Source organism: Pinus tabuliformis, chromosome Q, assembly GCF_031772625.1.
Source record: "Pinus tabuliformis cultivar Carrire ecotype Pingquan chromosome Q, CPIR1, whole genome shotgun sequence".
NCBI classification, from domain to species: domain Eukaryota; kingdom Viridiplantae; phylum Streptophyta; class Pinopsida; order Pinales; family Pinaceae; genus Pinus; species Pinus tabuliformis.
Window position 1 is genome coordinate 201,512,850 of NC_142296.1, and position 20,360 is coordinate 201,533,209.

A 20,360-nucleotide genomic window follows, 5' to 3' on the forward strand; every position below is an offset into this window, starting at 1 on the left:
TTTGTGGCTCCTGTGAAAGACAACAAAAAATCAAATTTAAAAATGATCCAAAAATTTAAAATATACTAGAAATTTAAAAATATGCTATCAACACTATGTCTGAATTTCATGGCATTGCTTGAAACGAAAATGGAAACAAGGGCTGATAAAGATAATCTTTGTTACAAAACCATATTGGTTCCTAATTTGCTTTAAACTGTTTGAGTCCTTGAACAATTTCAAAGGTCAGTCATGTAACCATGTTAAGGTTACTGGAATATGGATGGGGTTTGGAAAAAAATATCAGATATATCTAATGTTATGATAGATGAAGCAAAATCACCAATTTCATATTTATTTATCTGCCTTTGTCAAAGGTGGCTTTGTTTGAAAGAAAGTAGAATCAGCTCCCCAAATTACAAAATTTGCGAAATATGGTGTTGTGTAACCTGTCCAGAGGTTGACATATGCCTTCATAGGAGTGTCACGTGTGTCAAAACATGAAGTTTTCTATCTGGTTAGCAGGCCTACCACAAAAATGTCTATCTTATTTGAAGTAAAGTCATGAACAACTAACTACAATCATAAGTGCTGCTGATGACATTCTCGAACCAAATAACATTCTAATCTACTCGCACTGTGATCCAATTATTGACTCTGAAACAGCCAAGGCAAATAATGCACTCTGTTTCTCAAATGCAGTATCATCCTGCAATCAAGATTCAAAACATAACATCCTCATTAGCATGACATGGAAAAGAACAGGCACTGAATATTCAGATGAGTAGATCCGAAGTTGTTAATTGGAAAAGAAAATTAAACTAAGGATCCATAGATGAAATGTAAAACCCAAAATAGTAACTTTAGAAGAATGATTCCAAAGTTTTGACCATTTCATCTATTTAAAAAATTAAGACAGCAAGTATATATGAACAACCAAGTGAATGAACACAGTTTTCCTATATTGGAAAGTTAAAAAGGAGTCCGAGTCTCTTGGATAAAAGTTTGGAACAAAGCAAATTCAGAGCAAGTCCCTTGGCAACATCATACAGACAGTCATATTTGAGATATCTATTGAAATTTGATATATTGAATGGGCAGAGCGTGTGAAAGTCTTTAACTGTGCATTACTGAGATCTGGTAATCAGTACATTGATGATTCAGGACCAAAACTGCATTGTAAAAAATGCTATCAGAATTTCAAATGCGTACATTTCCAAATCACATACAAAATGATGCAAGATGAAAATGATCATATTGTCAGTTCAAAAAAAGCAGTCCATTAACTGATCTTTAAGAAAATCCACAAAAAATAATTTTAGCTTCAGTTAGAGAGTCGAGACTATATGACAACAATACAAGTCTTGAGATATGTTCCACTAAAATGGAACAAAGGGGATGAGTAGACGATCATGCAATCTGATCTTGTAATGTCACTAAGTGTACCACTATTATAATCATAACGCGATAAATCACAGCTCGATAACGCGATAAATCAATTATCACACAAACAGAAACAGCTTGATAACGCCTTTAGGTAATAATCAGTCTATGAGGCGCCAATCGAACACAGGAGAAAGGCACTGCTGGACACAACTGACTTATAGTCGCGATAAATCACACAAACAGAAACCCAGAACAGTTACCTGGGTCCTGAAGGCTCACGCACTGCGCAGGTTGCCAGGTATACGATTCTCAACAATGCAGCTTCGAGGCTCTGCGGCGGGGTGTCCACTGTCGACGACTCGACTGTGTGGTTTCTGGACGGTGGACGCGGAAGTATGGACGCGGGAGTATGGACGCGGGAAACAGCTCGATAACGCGATAAATCACACAAACAGAAACCCAGAACCCGATAAAAATTTTGGCGGGACTCGGGAAAAAAACGCAGAGTCGGAATAATCGGAAGACGCGCGAGTCAAAATCGCGTTGACCACGAGTCAAACTCGGTCAACGCGATTTGACTCGGGAAGATTCAAGTCTGCTCGTTTGGTGGCCGATCCGAGTGGGAATCGCGATTAATCGGGAAAATCGCCGATTCCTGTTTCACTGTAGAAAACACAACAAACTGATGCACTTATCTTCATCTGAAATTTTAATATCAACAGATAACAACTGGCTTACCACAGTATTAAAGGCATTCAGATGCTCTGTCCTTGAGTCTCCATCTTTCATCCTCAGGTTATACAACTTTTTCCGTAAGAACAGTTTGTTCACCAGAGACTTAGATTGGTACAAAGTCCCTAACTTGTCCCACAAAGTCTTCGTCGTAGCTTCCTTTGATACATTCAACAATATTGAATCTGAGATACACAACCGTAATGTACTCTTTGCTTTCCGATCCAACTTTGTCCAGTCTTCGTATGACGTTGCCGTTAGTTTAGTACCCGGATCTACCGCGATCCACTGATCTTTATCTACAAACAAATCTTGCATCTTGAGTTTTCACAACTCAAAACTTTGACCATTAAATTTCTCGATCTCTATCTTTCCACTGCTCGCCATCTTCTTTCACCGCAAGAATCGATCCCACAGATCTCCCACTAAACAAGGTCTACCACAGGCTCGAGCAAAACCCCTCAGCAACAAAGGCGTCCCCTTGAAGCCGAAACAATTCTGATACCAAATGTAGGTTTTAACCTTGTACAAAAATTACTTGCAAACGAATTTTAAAAAACAGAAAATATACAATGGTGAGAATATAAAACAAATACACAGAGATTTCCCCTAGATCCCAAAACCGGGACTACTAGATTGATTTTTTATTATATTCCTTTCAATGTTACAACACATATTTATATATGCTGAAGCATTCATAAATCCCAATCCATTAACCCTGGATTAGAACATAACCGTAGTTCCCTTGATCAGATCTACAAGATACCATAGGCAGAAAACCATCATGCCCAAAAATCATGTGCAAAACCCATGCACAAAACCATAGGTAGCTCTGGCCACCTAATATAGGGTCCAAATTTATTTTTTTTCCTGGGGTGCTGCCCTGGACATAGTAGAGGGGGGAAACTGCCCCCCTCAAACCCCCTGAAAGGGGGGCCTGCCGCACCCCTTGTGACCCCCTGCTGCGCCCGACAAAACGAAGGGGGCCCTACCCTCCCCTCTAATCCCCCGCTTCGCACATGCGGCTAGTCATGGGTAGAATATAACACACACCCAACATTGATGACGTAATCTCTCTCCTATGACCTGAATGACACAAACCCTAGAAATCCACCCTAATGACATCATAAGAGAAATTAAAAATGGGAAATTACAAATCCTTTCGCCCCAAGATTGCTTGTTCTCAAGCAATCCACATCTGCCAATTGTAAAGACAGTTGTACACTAATACCAAGATCCCATATGAACCATTGTGTCACATCATGCCTCCATGCTACTTGTTACTGCTCAAACTAGCAGGTGGCCTAAAAGGGACTCCTAAAGGGACAACTGCTAGATCAAGGGAAACAATGGAGACTTAGCCCACTGTCACCTCAAATAAGACTCCCTACTCTTTACAAACTTTCACTGATGGGAGGAGACCTGGTCTATGGAGAGTCACTTGTGAATGATGAATCAACAAATGGATGTGAAGTGACCTTAATGATCCTTTTCCTAGAAGGAGGTTAATGGAGCTTGCTTGCTCTTTAAGCAAGGTACTATGCTTTCTAGGAGGAGGTGGGGATTCAAGGGTTAAGTTTAAGGAATATGCCTTGTAAAGGAGTTTCCCAATCCCTAAAATCTTTATTGAACTTGGTTTCCCAAGTGGTTTTGAAGAATTAACTTTTCAAAGGTATGGGATCACATGGGACCGAGTGGACCTAGCCTATGTTAAGGGGAGGGAGTTTAGCAACCACTGATGATCTTAACCCAGACAAGGAAGGAGAAAGGATCAAAACAAGAGTTTTCACTTAGAGGTGTCAAATTGATCCTATGAGGTACTACCTTAGGGAACACCAGGGCAAAGTTTGATCTCAGAGCTAGGGCTTGGGGTATCTCACAATCCCACCATCAAAATTTCTTCAAATTTGGAGGAGACCTTAGGGACACACCAACACAGTAAAGGCTAGGAGATCAAACTTTTTCTATGGCCACTTTGTTAGGAAAGTGATGCCCTAGGTGGCCTAACATGGCTAGACCTAGAAAAGAGGGGAAAAAGGTGAAGAAAAAGGTTTTAAGGTGATCACCTTATGGTGGATCAATGCCTAATTCCTTTTGGGGATATGGAGTCAAGAAGAATTATGAAAAAGGATCTCGTTTCTAGCTCAAGGAGGCTCTAAGGGCAACTTCGTCCAATGTTAGGGCAAAAAACGAAAGTGACCTTAAAGCGTTTATACTTCGCTTGCAAATGAAGATGGCTTATCAAGATAACTTCGATCTCTAGGACAATTCATTCAACAAACATGGTCCATACATAGAGATATGCTATATAGAAACATAATTCCACAATGAAGCATTAAATGCATGCAACAATTAGCCCTAAAATAGTGAAAATCCCATGATCAATGTATGTGACAAAGTAAAAGAAAATAGCATCAATATCGTACTTACATGTAAGAGAATATATCCAACCATCAATAAATTTGCCAATAAAGAAGCTCCAAGATAAGAAAATCCAATCCAAACATCTAAATTCATCCATGCTCCAAGTCATTTTCCAAGAAAAAAGTGTGAAATTTTCGAGAGAGAGAATGATCCAAACCAAGTGATGATCAAAATGAATTCATGTCCCTCCTATTTATACACTCATTAGGATTTCGAATTACCTAATTTGAGCCTACATTAGCCCATCAACTAAAATAATGTGCAAATAACTATCTATTGGTGACAAGCCCACCAAACTAGCTCATAAACAAAATAATAAACCTTTCAAGAGGTCTAATAATCAATAATGCATGTCGTTGGGCTCTCTAAGAGACCTGATGAAGTCCATAAGTGCCATAATGATGAATTGGACTTCCAAAAGTAATGGATAAGGGGTTGGCTCCTTGTTCTCCACATAATAAACCTGTGGTGCTCCCAATGGCTATGAGGGCACACAAGTGACCTCATGGGTCTCCAAGTAAGTCGAAGATGTCTGTAGACTATCTGTAAGGGCTCAGATGATGGTGTGAGTGATTCCACATCAGCATACAAGTCCAGGGTTATCTGCCAAGTGCATAGTGCAATTGTAGGGATGGTTGGGCAAAGGTGAACCAGGTGCATCTTCCTCGTCCAATAGGTGAATCTCGAGCAATCTCTGAACATTTCTGGGGATCCATGGAGTGTTTTCTACTACTGTGGAGGCCCATGGACCTTGACACACACCCTACATGTGCCAATGTAGCATTCTAGAGAATTAAGACCCTGTATAGGGAGACCAAACCCAAGATGGAGACCGCCTACAATCCTGCATAAGATCCAATGCCTCCCCTAGCCTTCTAGTACAACAAGTCATTGAGGAAATCGAGTAGAAGAGCTTACAAACCATGGACAATAGGTGGGGACTTCATAATGGCATGCCCTTCCATAATGGGCTTTAGCATATGCTAATGTCTCCAAGCTCCAAATGGGGTTAACCAAGTATCCAATGAGGCAGTTTTTACTTCTAAAGGGGATAACATGTCCAAGGTACGTCTTTTAAAAGGTGGTGGCATGTGGTAAAGAGATGAGTGGAGTAGGGAATGAAAAGGGGCAGCCCTGGGTCACATGTTGGGGTGCAAAGGTAGCTAGTAAAAGGGAAGCCCACACTTAGGTATATAATGTATAGGAGGGAGCAATCGTGGTACATGAGGTGTCACATCCTTGATTTTTCCACCCTTCTTTGTATGCCTTTTGCCTTTTATGATTTTTCTTTAATTAACTTCTCAGGGCTCAAGAGGTAAGAGCAAGATGTGTAAGATGTAGCAGTGGATACCCCTTGTAAGGTAGGGCAATTCATTGCCCACCAAGGTGTTAATTTTTCATAGGGCTGCATTGTTTTTTCTTTGATAATTGCATTTCTTCATTAATACATTAATTTCACCCCATATCATTATTACATTATTCAGATCTACACCATTATTCATCAACATATGCAATTATATAGAAAGAGCAACATCATTATCATCAATGCAGTGGAACATAAAGGAACAATAGAAGAAAATCATGCACACACATAGAGACACTAGGATTGGTTCGAGACCTGGGAAAAACCCACTATGGGGAAAACCCTTGCAAATCTTCTTGTTCTTAGATCGTCATCAAATGATTCAGCAAAAGCGAGTACAATGATACATAACTTTATCTAAGCAACAAAACAAATATGATATCCATGAAATAGATCTAATCATGCTTATAATCAAAACCCTTATTCTGATGGTTTAATGTGTTGTCACTGACTGTAGTCAATCATTGGATGCTGCTGTCACTATGCTGAGCACTGTTGTCACTGAGCAAAATCTTCGAAATACTGCAATCTCATCTTTGAGTCCCGGACGTAAGGAGGAGGAGTTGTGGGAGCATCTATAGCAGTCTTGGATGCTCTCTGCAGAACAGGAAGACTGCGTCCGGAAAAGATCTGGATGCTCCCAGGTGAACTGTATGAGGGCGTCCAGAGTCAAACATACCCAAATCTGCTTCAAACCCTGGATGCTCTCACAAGGCTTTTGTGCGAGCGTCTATGGGTCTCAGGACCACTCTTTGCAAGCATCCGAGGAATAATCGCCCGATTTGTCTCTGAAACCTTAAACGCTCCCATAAGACATTGTGCTAGTGTCCAAGGCTCCCTAGATGCTGTTAGGACCACTGTGTTCTAGCGTCCAGGGACTAAAATGCCCAGTTTTGTTCCAGTGTCCGAGATCTAGAAAACCCTAGATCAGTGGGAGCTTTGACCTTGAGATTTTGGACCCTTGCATGAACTTTTCTTCGACAGACCTGTGCGAACCAAGACAATAAGAGAAGAGAAGATGGCTTCATCAATGTGTACAAATGAGCTTGAGGTCTCTTTTATTTATAGGCTTTCATGAGGGTCTACTTGGGGTTAAGGCTGACCTAAGTAGTTACCCATGTGGTTAGGGCTGACCCATTCCATAATACATGTATGAATAAAATAATTCAAAACTCAACTTCTGCTTGACCAAATTGGGTGATCTTGAGGTTGATTTTGGTTCTTTCAAAAGAGGAATCTAATGCAATCATCATCTCGATCATTTGAGCTATCCAAGGTGGAATTTGACCGCAATTGCAAAAGTTAAAACAAGAGTTGGGACAATTATGAGTTGATAAACGATATAGGAGGCTCATCTAGGGCCTATAGGAACCAAGGTGATGGCCATAATGATAGGGTAGAGCTCATGTATTTGCTTTTGTCCATGTGCTAAATGTGTTTGTCCCAACCATCTTTTGCATTTTGTGGTACATTTTCCTGTTGAATGTGGCTAATTATGCTTTTACTTTTCTTTCAGCTGCATCAACTTCCGGGGCATCATTCCGGGCCCGACCCAAGGTGTGGGCAAGGGGAGGAGGAAGGCTAACCCTATGTGGACATAATGGAAGAATGTGGACCCAAGTGGGAGAAATGATGAATGGGGTTATAATGAGTAGAAGGGGAGTAATATATATGGACGAGGGAGCAGAATCACGCAACCAATATCGGGGTTTCCCATGTAATACCATCCCTAAAGCCTAAGGGCTAGTAAAAGAGATCCCACAGGACTAGGGTCCAACTTTAACATCCAAAAAGAGGTTTAGGGGACAAGAGCACAAACTTATCCCATTCTTTCCACTGAATCCCCCCATAAATCCATGCCCAAAAGTTTCCATGATAAGCAAACTACAATACTCAATTACCAAATGACAAGGCATATCTTTAGGTTCGGGATGCCCACCTTCAAACATATGATCATGGCAAATGGGTGAGGGACCACATGGCTAACTCAGGTGGTGGAGAAATGATACAACGAGCTAGTTGGTGGTTGCAAGGGGCTATTGACTGCCGATTGAAGACCATCTTGGAGAAATTTTTTCTCCTAGGGATATCACTCACAAAATGGTGGGTAACACTACCCAATTATGAATGGACCCTCAATATCTGAATTCCAAACAAACCTCTTCCTCAACCTGCCACCAATAGATCCACCTGGATCCCAATGCCACCTTGGCCATCCATCATTGCCCATGTCTAAGGGCTCTTGTTGTGCTATGCCCTTGACTATGGATGATTCTCCATAAATTATCCACTCAGTAGGATACCAACTCATCACTTCTCTCCAATCTATCCTCTAGCACGAATCTCGTGAATAAATACCCACACAAGAAACATTCCCACCATGTTGATGTTGCACTACTTTGATTCTCACTGGGATACTCCTAAATTGTTAGTTTGTTGCTTGGTTTTGGCCAACCTATAAAACCCATCTGGAAAACTTTGCTCCTCCCTCTCCAATGTATAGAGGTGGGTTGATGGTGTTACAAGCCCTGTCTATGTACTCCTAAAGATGGCTGCTCTGTAATTGCAGAATATGCTCCCCTGGCTGCCTAGTTAGGGACATTAGTTGTTCCCTAATACTAGACAGCTTGGCCTCTGACTTGGCACACAACTCCAAGCTCCTCAAGTTAACTGATTTGTTGCAAAATGGTGCCTTGGAGTGTTTGGGCCTTCCTCCTCATTACCATAAAATCTGTCTTGATATGCTCACACTCTCTCTGGTGGCTTTCACCTAAAAGTCTAGTAGCCCTATTGGATGCCCCTGCAACTACTTGCACCTCATCAAGGGATGACCCCAAATATGAATGCTCATCTCCCTCAACCCTGGGTCCAACTTGAGCCTTCAACTGGCTCTCTCAAGATGACTCATCATGGACACTATGTATGTCATGCTCTGTCTCTTGTTCATGCACCTCTGAGTGCTCTTCATGTTGGATCATCATTAGTAGCTCATCCCTTAAGTCATCCTGAGTGTCTTCTCCTTGGCCTTCTTCACATATGGGAGCAATCTGTTGGTCGCCATTTTCAGCCATCGAACATGGATGCATAGGTGAACTGTTGTCAACATCTCCACATGATTGCTCATACTCTTCATGGGTGCTTTCATGAGACTCAATGGACTCAACTATAGTAGAAGAACCCATCTCCTTCTCATCAGAATTATCAGAAGAAATCTCCCCTTGTTATACCCCTGTCATCTCTACCATTTTACCTGAGCTAAGTGATTAGGCTCACAAGGTCCCTTGTAGCTGAGACATAGATTTTTCCTCCTTAATTCATTCGTGCTGCCTATTTGAACCTTTGAATAGGAGGCATCCTTGTCCTCACCAACATTGCTCAAGTAATCAGATGAACAAACTTGCATCCTCACTAGTTCCTCCTTGGCCAATTTCCTTTTGAACAGTTTCATGTTCTGCTCAACCAACTTTTTTGCTAGTTCATAAGCAACAAGTGAGACAATTTGTTCCTTCCTTGAAAAGGTCAACAACTTGGATTGCAATTGCTTGCAAATGGCATCACGGTCCCCCATAATTGAAGACAAAATAAACTGCATGTTTGTTTTGACATTGTTTGGATGATGTTCCTTAATGTTGAAGAAGCATTGGAACATTTGAAGAATCAAATCATTGCACTCTAGATCAAGCATGATGTCATATGATTTGACTCCAGCCATGACTTCTAAAATCTTGAGCTTCTTTCCAAAGGTAAGACCCATGATGTTATCCAACTCTTGGAAGCTTTCTACTATTAGCTGGAAAACTTTCCTCATAATATCATCATTGTAAGGAGGTATAGGTGAAGTTATCCTTATGATCATACTGAGATAGGAGGCAACTATAAGTTTTATCCCTTCACAACGGTGCTCCAAGAACTTGTGTTGTATCAAGGCAAACATTGATGGTTTAGGGCCCAATTTAAACTCCTCCAATCTGATTGGCTCACCTTGGAAAGATGTGAGTCTAATTCCTCCAATTTGAGAAAGGATTTCACTGTCACCCTCATGATTTTCAAATCTGACCCAAGTGCAAAGAGTTTGTTTCCAATTTCCTGTTCTTATGCCATATCCCTTGGTTGCTCCAGCTGAAGAATAGCATGGACTCCTCTTGTGAAGGGTTTGCGGTTCTTCTTTTTTCTTTGGTCTATATTGCAGTCCAATGATGTACCAATGTGCTGATCTAAGGGGCGTTTTAAAAACTCCATTATTCACTGGATGATCATCAACCCTAGCAACATTAGTACCTTTCAAACCCTAGCAACAATATATAACGATGATAATAGCTGCAGTATACTACATTAAAGGGACATAGAATGGTTACATACATAAAACACTGCAATACGACTTTCTCTGCAACACACAATCAAGTCTGCTTATACAATCACCTCAACAACATATGCTTACTGATCAACAACCAAACCCTAGCACATCTCATTACCCCAGCAAGCATACTCAACACTCCAATTTAATCCTCTGCTGAACAATACACAGACGCTGTAATATTCCTAACTAGAAATTTACAGTGAATAGCAGAAACATGTAACAAGAACAATACTCGAAATAGCAAGCTCACACAAAATATCAAATACACAATTAGCAACACCAAAATCTGATTCTTTTATTAAATTCTGAGCACAAAGAGTACAATATAGCTGAGGAAAGATGAACCCGGGCTTGCTACAGAAAGCAAGGCCAATCCTAGGGTGTAAATCTGATGTCCAAGCTCTAGAGAATTTGCCCACAAAGCTCTGCGCTAACCCAAAAATCTGTCACTGTTGTAGGAGGAAGGAAATGGTGATTTTTGCTTCCCTTGTGCTCAGAATCCTTTGAAATTGCAGCTGGTACCTCTCCTAAATTATCTCCACTGGACCCAGAAAGGAATTGGTCTCAAACCCAACAGCTGAAAAAACCACAAAAAGTGTGAATTCCCTCTTGGACTTACAATACGCTCCTCCTGGAAAATAGCTCCTCAACAGGAGCCAAACCTCCTTGGAATTTCTCCAAAGTCCTGGAGTGAAACTTTACTCAGCAGCTTCAACTCCCTTGCCTTGTTCACCCCTAAAGCCCAACTCCTCCAAGACTTGCGCAGGCCCTGCTAGTGAGCCTCTGCACAGCTCCAGAAATGAGAGATTCAACACTGCAATCTCCCCTAAAAAATTGCTCCACAAACTACAAGAATTCTTCAGCAAATTCAAGGCTCCCCACTCCCTGCAATTTCCGGAAGCTAGCAACAAAACGCAGATCTCCTTTGAGTGGCACGAATTTCTGTTATGCACCCAGCTACACGTGAAAGGAATGATGGTGCCCCTGCAAAACTCTCAGGAACAACTCCAAAGTGAAATATGGAATCTCCTAGGGTGACACTCTAGGTTCACCGAAGGAAGAGTTGAATTTCCGCCTGGACACTCTCTGTTGCTAAGCAACACGTTGTTGACTTGGCTCAACAACTTAACCGAACAAAGGTTTAGTTTTCAATTCGACAAAAAGCGGCAATTGTTCCCCTTTACCTCCTATTTATACTTGCTGCTTCTTATCCTCTCCTTGTGGGCCCCTTATTCCACTAATTCGACCAACCTCCTCTTCTCTCTCCACAAGTGCGCGTTGCTTCCAAACGTGAGTATTCTTTGGTGAGTGGCCCCCACAACCACCAAAATTTCGATTTTTCCCATATCCCTAAGTCAAGTGCCAAAATTTGCTGCCAAGGTCAAATTTGATCAAAATTGGAATTTCTCCTATGTAACTTGGGAAATCAAGGATATTACAGAAGCTACTGCCATACAAAATATTACTCAGCCATACTAAACTCTCTCTTCAAACATAAGCTGACCCCACATACTCTGTCATATAACTCACTAAGTCAACAAGCATACATCAAATTAGCACTATCACTCTGAGCCCATAAACAATGAACAGCAGCATGCTCTACACTCAGTCACAACACATGCTAGTACTGCTCCACATATAGGATGCTCATACAACAACTAGTGCCAGCAGCAATAATTTATTGCTAGCATATCACAGCATGAAACTCATTGTGGCAGCTACCATAATTCTTGCAACAGCTCCAACAACATTGACCCCTGCAACCACAACAATATTAGCATAATATTCTTCAGGCAACTCTGTCCTCTGTGGCTCTGTTTCACAGACCAGCTCTTTGGTACATTTGATCAACCAATGTATACTCAAGAGTCAATACTGGCTGCCATCGACCCTGCAAAAATACTGTTAGCCATACAAATATACAGCAACTACAACCAAATTTGGACTCCAGCATCTATAGAGCCCTCTTGGCATCTCCTCACGTTCACAATCCATCTGAACACACATTCTGTCCATTGCACTTGTTGCTCAGATCTTATACCACCTCTGCACAGACCATACGCACTGCTACACGCGCTGCATTCAATTCAGGCAAATTCACATTCGTACTTTACTCCACACCCTTGGCATCTATGCGCTCAGGTATACAATTTGAAATTGCCAGCTTAAACTATCATTGCACACATGCGCACTTCCATATCCAGATCGACCTCTATAATGCTGATCACACCCTCAGCTCCAATCAACCATCGCTGTTAGATGTATGCTCACTTCCTCAAATCGCAGCTCCATACGCGGGCTCTGCCTCTTTCATATCTACATCACATGGCGGTACAGGTATTCAATTTGGTTTTAGCGCACTTCACAGGTGCACTCGGCCTCTACGCTCAACCAAAAACTTGACCCATCTCGCTCACAGGTGTGCACAAGTATATGCTATTTCACAATTCACTCTGTGTTCGCATTGACATGGGTTCGGCCACCTCCTCTTCCTTGCATAGGATTTTTTGGTTTGTTCTTCATATTTCAGCAGCCATTTCAGTAGTTGTGACAGGTTGCAGATATGATTTATTTATTTTGGCAAATAGATTATGTGAGATAGATGTGTTGAATTTTAAGATTATCGTAACAATACTTATTCTTTCCAAGTGGATAGATTGTTTTCTTTTACAATGATATAGAAAAATTCTACAAAAATAGTGACTAGTAATTCCAACAAGGGTCTATGTGTTGAAAGCCATGTCGTAAGCTAATGCTCCCAGATTGAAAATTGGAAGGGTTTATGGTGGTGAAACCATTTGCAGTATTCTGGACCCCGGGATCTTGGCCAACAATTCCGCATGCTTTTGTTGGAAGTTGCCCGGTACAAGAGCAAATACCCCTGAAGTTCTCTAGTGGCTAACCTTCAACCTAATGAACCTATATAGACTGTCTATGATATGATGGTACGCATGCATTAAGGAGATTTAGTAGGATTATTTTAGAAGTTTAATTTTTTTTTCTATATTTATCTATTCCACCAATTATGTTATTTACGAGGTAGGATAGGGCAGTCTTTTTTTAATATGGATGTATCAATTCCTTAGAAAATCATTTACAATTTTAATAACTCTTATTTAGCTCTGTATTATTGCCTTTGACAAAATATTTTCTTGTTGCCTTGGTGGATTCTAATGTCGATACTACTTTGAATGGACAAAGTATTTTTTCCAAGTTTCAATGTTTTTCCATTTATTTGATCGTGCTGTTGATGTAATTCAAATGAGAAATATCATGTAGCGGATGGGAATTTACAACGACAGATCTGCATGCTTGGCATTGCACTCGTCAATTCTTTTCTCACATGGCATTTTGCCTTCTTACTGACAGTTGAAACAAGTGCTCGAGAGAAAAAACAAGGTGATGATAGTACAGATAAAGGGCCAAAGAGAATTGATTGCAACAAGGAATTAGGAGCGCTTTCATGCAACATCATTCCCCACATTCTCAATATGTAAGTATTTCTATTTTGGTGTAAATGATCTCATGCAGTTTCCTTGAAGCTTAATTATTTTATTAGCTTCGTTTGAGTTTCATTGCATATAAATGGTTTAATAGAGTTGAGGCATCCTTAGGATTTATAATAATATTAGAAGGTAGTGAAATCGTAATGATGGCACAGTCCATCATAAGCATGCAATATAGAACTCTGTTTATTATTGCTGGTGTAACATAATTGTTTAACAACATTTATATATGGATGGTTGATCTTTAATCCCAATTGGTTCATTACTTTTACGGTCATAACAGTAATATAGCATAAGATCATTTATGACCAAAGTGATATAGAAAGGAGCATGACCACCATTTTTTCCACCCTGATTCATTTCCTAGAAGACTACAGAACATTCTTCCACTTGATCATCCTCATTCAAAAATTTCTTCAATTATCCTCTCTAAGAAGGAAGTTTGGCTAACTTAATCGAAGGAACCATAAACTTTGTGTTAGATAGCTCATTCACAAAGTTAATGTTTGATTCAAAGTCAGGACTTATAGGTCGACTTCCTGAAGGTGAATCCATAGTACCCTTTCTTACTGAACAGGATGACTATCACTTGACACTTTTTGAAAAGCTTGCTTCCCAATCTGCAATTTCTATACTATTAGGATTTCTTCTTTGATAGGTGTTCAGAGTTATTTCTCTTACTATTTTTTGGATCTCTTTTTAAGAAGGCATTGGACTATGCTATCTTGTAAGTTTATCAACCTCGATACCTTTTTCCCTTTATTTGTTTCATCTGGTGATTCATCATGGGAAATGACTTTCCTTGCACGTTGCAAATATAATCATTGTCATTCACATAATTTAGGTTGTCTAAATTATCCAATCCATCATTCTCAGCTGTCCCACAAATCTCAGCAGCTAGACATGAGCTTTCATCATGCAAGTCCTGACACTTACTACATCAAGGAAAATGTTCTTCATTTCCCATATTTGGTTGATTTAATGACACAATAAGCCTTTGATCCTGTGGCTGTTTATTTCTATCCCACCTGGTTTTCCTTATCTGATATTGGTTTTGAAAACTTCTAAGTGAAGTAACCTATTATTTGTTACTATTTGTCGTTGGTTAAGAGATGTAGTAAGCTACTTAAATGTTTATGTTAAATTTGTCAAAAGATTCAGAGCTGGATCAAACAAGTTCAACGTTGTTGGCATAGATTCAGGTTTTGATGTTGATGCTTTGGAGGAACTAAAATATCCACTTTACCCGAGGCAGTGTAATTCTCTTCAAGTGTCCAGTTATGTCTTCGAGTACTTTGAAGGTAGTGGGAGACTTATCTCTTAAATAAGAAACAAAATGCCCCTCAAAAGCATTGATATAATATAGAAGAATAGATTTGTCAATGGTTTTATATCCTAGAGAAATTTATCCAGAAGTTTCTGGAATCTCAAATTAAACTAACTAACGGTTTCATTTTCCTTCTTTTTAATTCATTTATAAGCAATGTAATATCCTTTTCCAATTTCCAGTATTCCATGAACACATCTCTAAAAGCCTCCCACGTTGCAATGCTATTATCTTTAAGATTTTGAAACCACATTCTAGCATCTTCCTCTAAAGATAGGGGAAAGAGCTTCATGACCACATCTTCATGGTCATCCTCTATTTCATGTTCTTCGATAGCATTCTCAAATTTCTCAATGTTCTCCTCAACTAAAATGACATTGTTTCTTGGAAACTTTGGAAGTCACTTAATGTATTTTTCTGTCATGTCATGTGGGTCTCCATGGATGTATGATATATCCAACGGCTTGTTGCTGCAAAATCTAGCAGGCCCGGTGCAAAGCCTCACTGGGTGCGGCTAGACCTTATGGTAGAAAGAGAAAGGGTTTCCACTGTCACCTCAGCAACCTTCCTCCTGCTCTCTAGTGGAACTGAACCACAAGGGAGGCTTCCCTAAATCACCTAAAGGATGTTCCAATATTATGGCTTAAGGCGAGGAATAAAGGTTTATAATGTTGGATAGAGTACCGACAATGCCTAAGATGACCTAGATTTTCAATACAAGGTTCAAGTACTCTATGCCTAAGACCAAGAGTGAGGCTGGTATAAGTTAGGGTTTGGATGATATGCAATGAAAGGGGGTTCAATGTCATATAGCAGCCTAAGAAAATATCTTAAAATGATATTCAACAACAAAGGGTTAAAGATCTTCCAATAGAAGCTAGGATTAGTCTAGGAAATGTATTTCTAGGGTTGTTAGATGTGCATAAACAACAAAAGGAAGGTGACAACAACCCTAACTAGGAGCATATGACCATGCACTATGCTAGATTTTTCCTTTAAACAATTTATAGATGCAAATCCTAATTTATGAGCCACTTTCATCCACACAAAATTCACTTTAATGCATAAATCATCCCTCGAAACCTAACAGCTGCCCTAGACATCTAGGAGAGAAAAAAAGAAGATGAAATTTAGAAAGATCTATGGATGATAAACACACTAATGATTAGTGCTTTATCCTACTAGGGTTTAATCGACTGTTTAGGGTAAAATTTCAAGGGAGGGCCTTCATGGAGTAAGGGGGGCATCCACTTTTAAAACCCTAACTATTATTCTTGTGAGGAGAGAAATTAAATATAGCGTTTGCACATTAAGAATTTCCCTACATGCATATTACCCACCAAAAAGTGGGTAACCCATAGGAGAAAATTTTCTCCTCCTTAGATAGCCAACCAAACAGCAACTCTATTGATTAGCACATGACATGATCTCATAGATCCTCCACCTATTTCTCTTGTTAGGTTTCTTTCTCTCATCCAACATTCCTTCTTCAAGGAAGGTGGGTCATTCATCAATAGGGACTTTAACCATTTTTTAATCATGTGCTTTTACTTAAAGTTTTCAGGCATAATAATATGAAACAAGGGGTGATCCGGATGATTGACCAATCTTGACTGTATTCTTGTTTACTCACTTCACTTGGGAGGTTAGTCTTTGACTCTAGTCCGTTGGAACCTCCTTTGAGGCCTTAGGGTTTTAGGAGGGACATTATTGGGAGGCTTTGATTGAAGTAGTGCGTCCCTAGTATTCCATACTCACCACTTTCCATCTTTTCCTTCTTTAGGCTAGTGCTCAATTTTCATAGGTATTGGAACCTTCTCATCCTCATCCTCGAGTCTATGCTGGAAAAATTTGCCCTGGAGGTTGATGTAGCTAAATGAAAGACAAAAGAAAAGAAAGAAAAAGATAAAATGCAAAAGATGGCTAGAACAAAAATTAGCATGTGCAAAAAATCATAGCATTAGCTCTACCCCCCTCATAAGCCATCGCCCAGTTCCTAGAGCACATGATGCTCCATCCATGAAAAAGAACCCTTGTATTGTCCCAACTCTGATGAACGATAAAATGCCTCATCATTAAGGGGTAATAAATGCTAAATCTCAAAAAGTAAGCTTGGGCTCTTGAGCTATGCACCCAAATCAAAACATTATGATAAAAAAGTAAAAAATGCACCATAGGGGTGGAAAACGTAGGCAGAGGAAAAGAGTAACTCATGCCTCCACAATTCCTCCCTCCTTATATCTATACACTTAGGATGTTGGACCACCATGAGCTGGTCACTTGGTTATGGCACCTTGAGGTCATCCACACTCCGTTGCCACCATCTTCACATGCGCCTATGGATTGATGGGCTAACTTGGGACCTATAACTTTCCCTTGAGGGATGGAAACACCTAATAGCATTATCCATCTAACCATCCCTAACATAAGGAGGGACACTTATTTGGGACTTGGTCTAGTTAGATATTTTAAAGTGATCTTTGTGTGAAGTGTTATTATGCCCTTATCATTAATTATGGTCCACTATGTTGCATGCATGGTTTTTATTACCTAATGATTGTTTTCTTTTACTTGATCTTGAGAATGTTTTGTTAGGTGGTTCTCATCACAACAACAAAGGTGTTGATTTCTGGTAGCATCAAATGTGCTCTAAGTCTCAAATTTTGCAAGGAGGCTTGGGCACATGTATTCTAAAGAACCCAAAAAGCGATTTGAGAAATTCTACCTAGAAACAATTTTATTAAAATAATTCAATATTTTTAATGGGACCCTAAGTCTAAACTTAGGAAAATATAATAATTAAAGGGTATTAATATAAACCGTGGGTGTAACTTCTAGAAGAAGACGAGGATCAAGAAGAAATGATCTTAGCCATTGATTAGCTTCTTATCTAGGCCGTTGAATATCAATGAAGAGATTATTTAAGGAGGCTTGAGGGTCACTTGGAAGACACATAGAGTGAGTTTAGAAGTTCGATTTTCAGAAGTAGAGCAGCTGCTGGGAAAATTTGGATAGTGAGCTTGTGCAAAAAGGGGCATAAGAAGTTTGGCTAGAGGATCTTCTCCGGAGCCAAGAATACTCAGCAGAGAGGCAAAGAGACACACGCAGTGCAAAGGGTAGAGAGGGTGACACAGAGCCAGGAAGGGCTCATGCAGAGTAGTGCAGCAACTTCTAGCACAGGGGTCTGAATTTGCTGAAGGAGTTGACGCTTTTGAGCCGGGAGCGATGGAAAAGGCTTTTGAAGGCAGATCGATTCTTAGTTGAGTTGACGCAGTGACTTAGAGGCTGAAGCAGGGCCGACGCAGGGGCAGCACAGAAGTAGCTGGGGAACTCATAGTTCAGCTGTCGAATCAGCCGGGACTAGCAGTGTTGAGTGAGGTAATCTCACCAGTGTTTTCTGCCAAGTGGTTTTCTTTGTAACTGGATTGTCGGGAGGGCATCCATATATTGTATTCAGAATACTTTTGCATAATAATAAAAACCCTCAGATCTGACGCATTGGTTTTCCCGCATTGGGTTTTTTTGGGGACATTTGTCCAAAAAACACTGTGCCATTTGTGTTGTATCCTTCTCTATTGTTCTATTCTTGTTTTGGACATAACTTAATTGGTGTAGGCTGCAATGTATTAGCTTCGATATTTGTTGTAGGAAGCAGTAAATAATTTGTTTCATGTTGAAGTTTCTAAGTTTACTTAGTTAGAAACCCTCCATGCACTTTTATCTAATTTATTCCTACCTACTTGTCATTTTCCTTAACAAGTTATTTACAATGTAAATACTGAAAATAAACACTAGTGCATGCTCAACATATTAAAAATCAACAACTAAAAGAAACATGAACAAACACACCATATGACACCATTATTTTTGGACAAATGTCCCCGAAAAAACCCAATGTGGGAAAACCAATGCAACTATTTGAGGGTTTTCTTATTAAGCAACATCAGAGTATAATTTGGGTGCCGAAACTGGCCTACCCAATAGAGAATTTCCTTGGCACTTTGGCAGTAATACCTCTCAGTTTCTGACAAATCTACTGGCTGAAACCCAGATAATCCTTCCAGCAGCTACTCAGCACCAATCTGCCCCAGAAACCACATCGTCTACCCAATTTGGATTGCGTCAGCCTCTCTTAGCCCAGCGTTGGCCTTGTGTCAGCCTATCTTGGCCTGCATCAGCCACAGGAGGCCCTGCGTCAGCTCTTTGAGCCTCTACGTCAGCTACACTGGCTCCTCTGGTGTTCTGCGCAGCACTTAGCTGCCTCTGCGTGGCCCTGCGTGACCACTGGCTGCCCCTGCGTCTCTCTCTTTCGCTGCTCTGTTGCTCTCCCGGCACTATCTCTGCCTCTTTGTCTCTGTACTCAATGCCCCTCAGCTGCTCTCCGATCACTGATTCTATCTCTCTTTGCAAACCCCACTCTAGAGAATAGAATGACTGATCACTCTGTGAATTCTCCAAGTGACCCTCAAGCCTCCTCTTATACTTTTCATGTTGACATATCAACGACCGAGATTAAGTCTCTAATTAACGGCTAAGATTAGATCTGGCTTGATCCATGTCTTTTGGAGCATTCTAACACAGATTCATATTAATACACATTAATATTTTATTTTCCCTAAGTTTAGACTTAGGGACTCCATTAAAAATAGTAATTATTTTAATATCTCTTGATCTGTTTAGAATCTGCCCAAACCCTTTCTGGGTATTGGAGATCTCATGTGCCCCAACCTCTCCACCAAATTTTGTGGCTAGAGCATATCCGATGCTACCCCAAATCAACACTCTCTCTTAGCGAGGACTGTGCTCTAGCAATACTCCTCACTGAGTATTACTCTGATCATCCGGCATCGGTACCTGTGCTAATGCTAGGCCTTCCTACCCAACATCCTATGCAGTGTTACATCCTGTACTGCTGCCCATGGTTTTACCACTGCCACTACTGCATCTATACGATAGCTCCCTCTGCATCCGTGTTGTTGCTGGTCCTTTCTCCCAGCATTGCACCTCCTCTCATCATGTTGCATCGTGCTGCCCACTGCTGCACTGCAACTCAGTTACTGAGAAGTAAGTAACTGATCCTCCATTTGACCTCTCTGTTGGGCTAGAGACACCCACTGATGCTGAAGCTCCCTCTGCCACTGACAAGTGCTCCCTCTCTAACCTCTGTGTTGCTGCAGCATCCCCCTGCATATCACATCGTTGCACACCTCTTTGTGCCATCCTGCATTGGTGCATCCTTCCTGTGCTTCGCGCACTGCTGCAGCCTGCTAGCCTCACGTTGTCTTG

General features: G+C 40.6%; 1 protein-coding gene across 1 annotated transcript in view; it reads left to right on the forward strand.

Annotated features, from left to right (window-relative positions):
* Positions 1-20,360, forward strand: part of LOC149218893 (Nuclear transport factor 2 (NTF2) family protein) — a 352,149-nt gene that overhangs the window by 83,199 nt on the left and 248,590 nt on the right. The window contains exon 2 of the mRNA XM_089382500.1: positions 13,611-13,734. Coding sequence (XP_089238626.1) covers positions 13,611-13,734 — 124 coding nt within the window. The remainder of the gene's footprint in view (positions 1-13,610; positions 13,735-20,360) is intronic.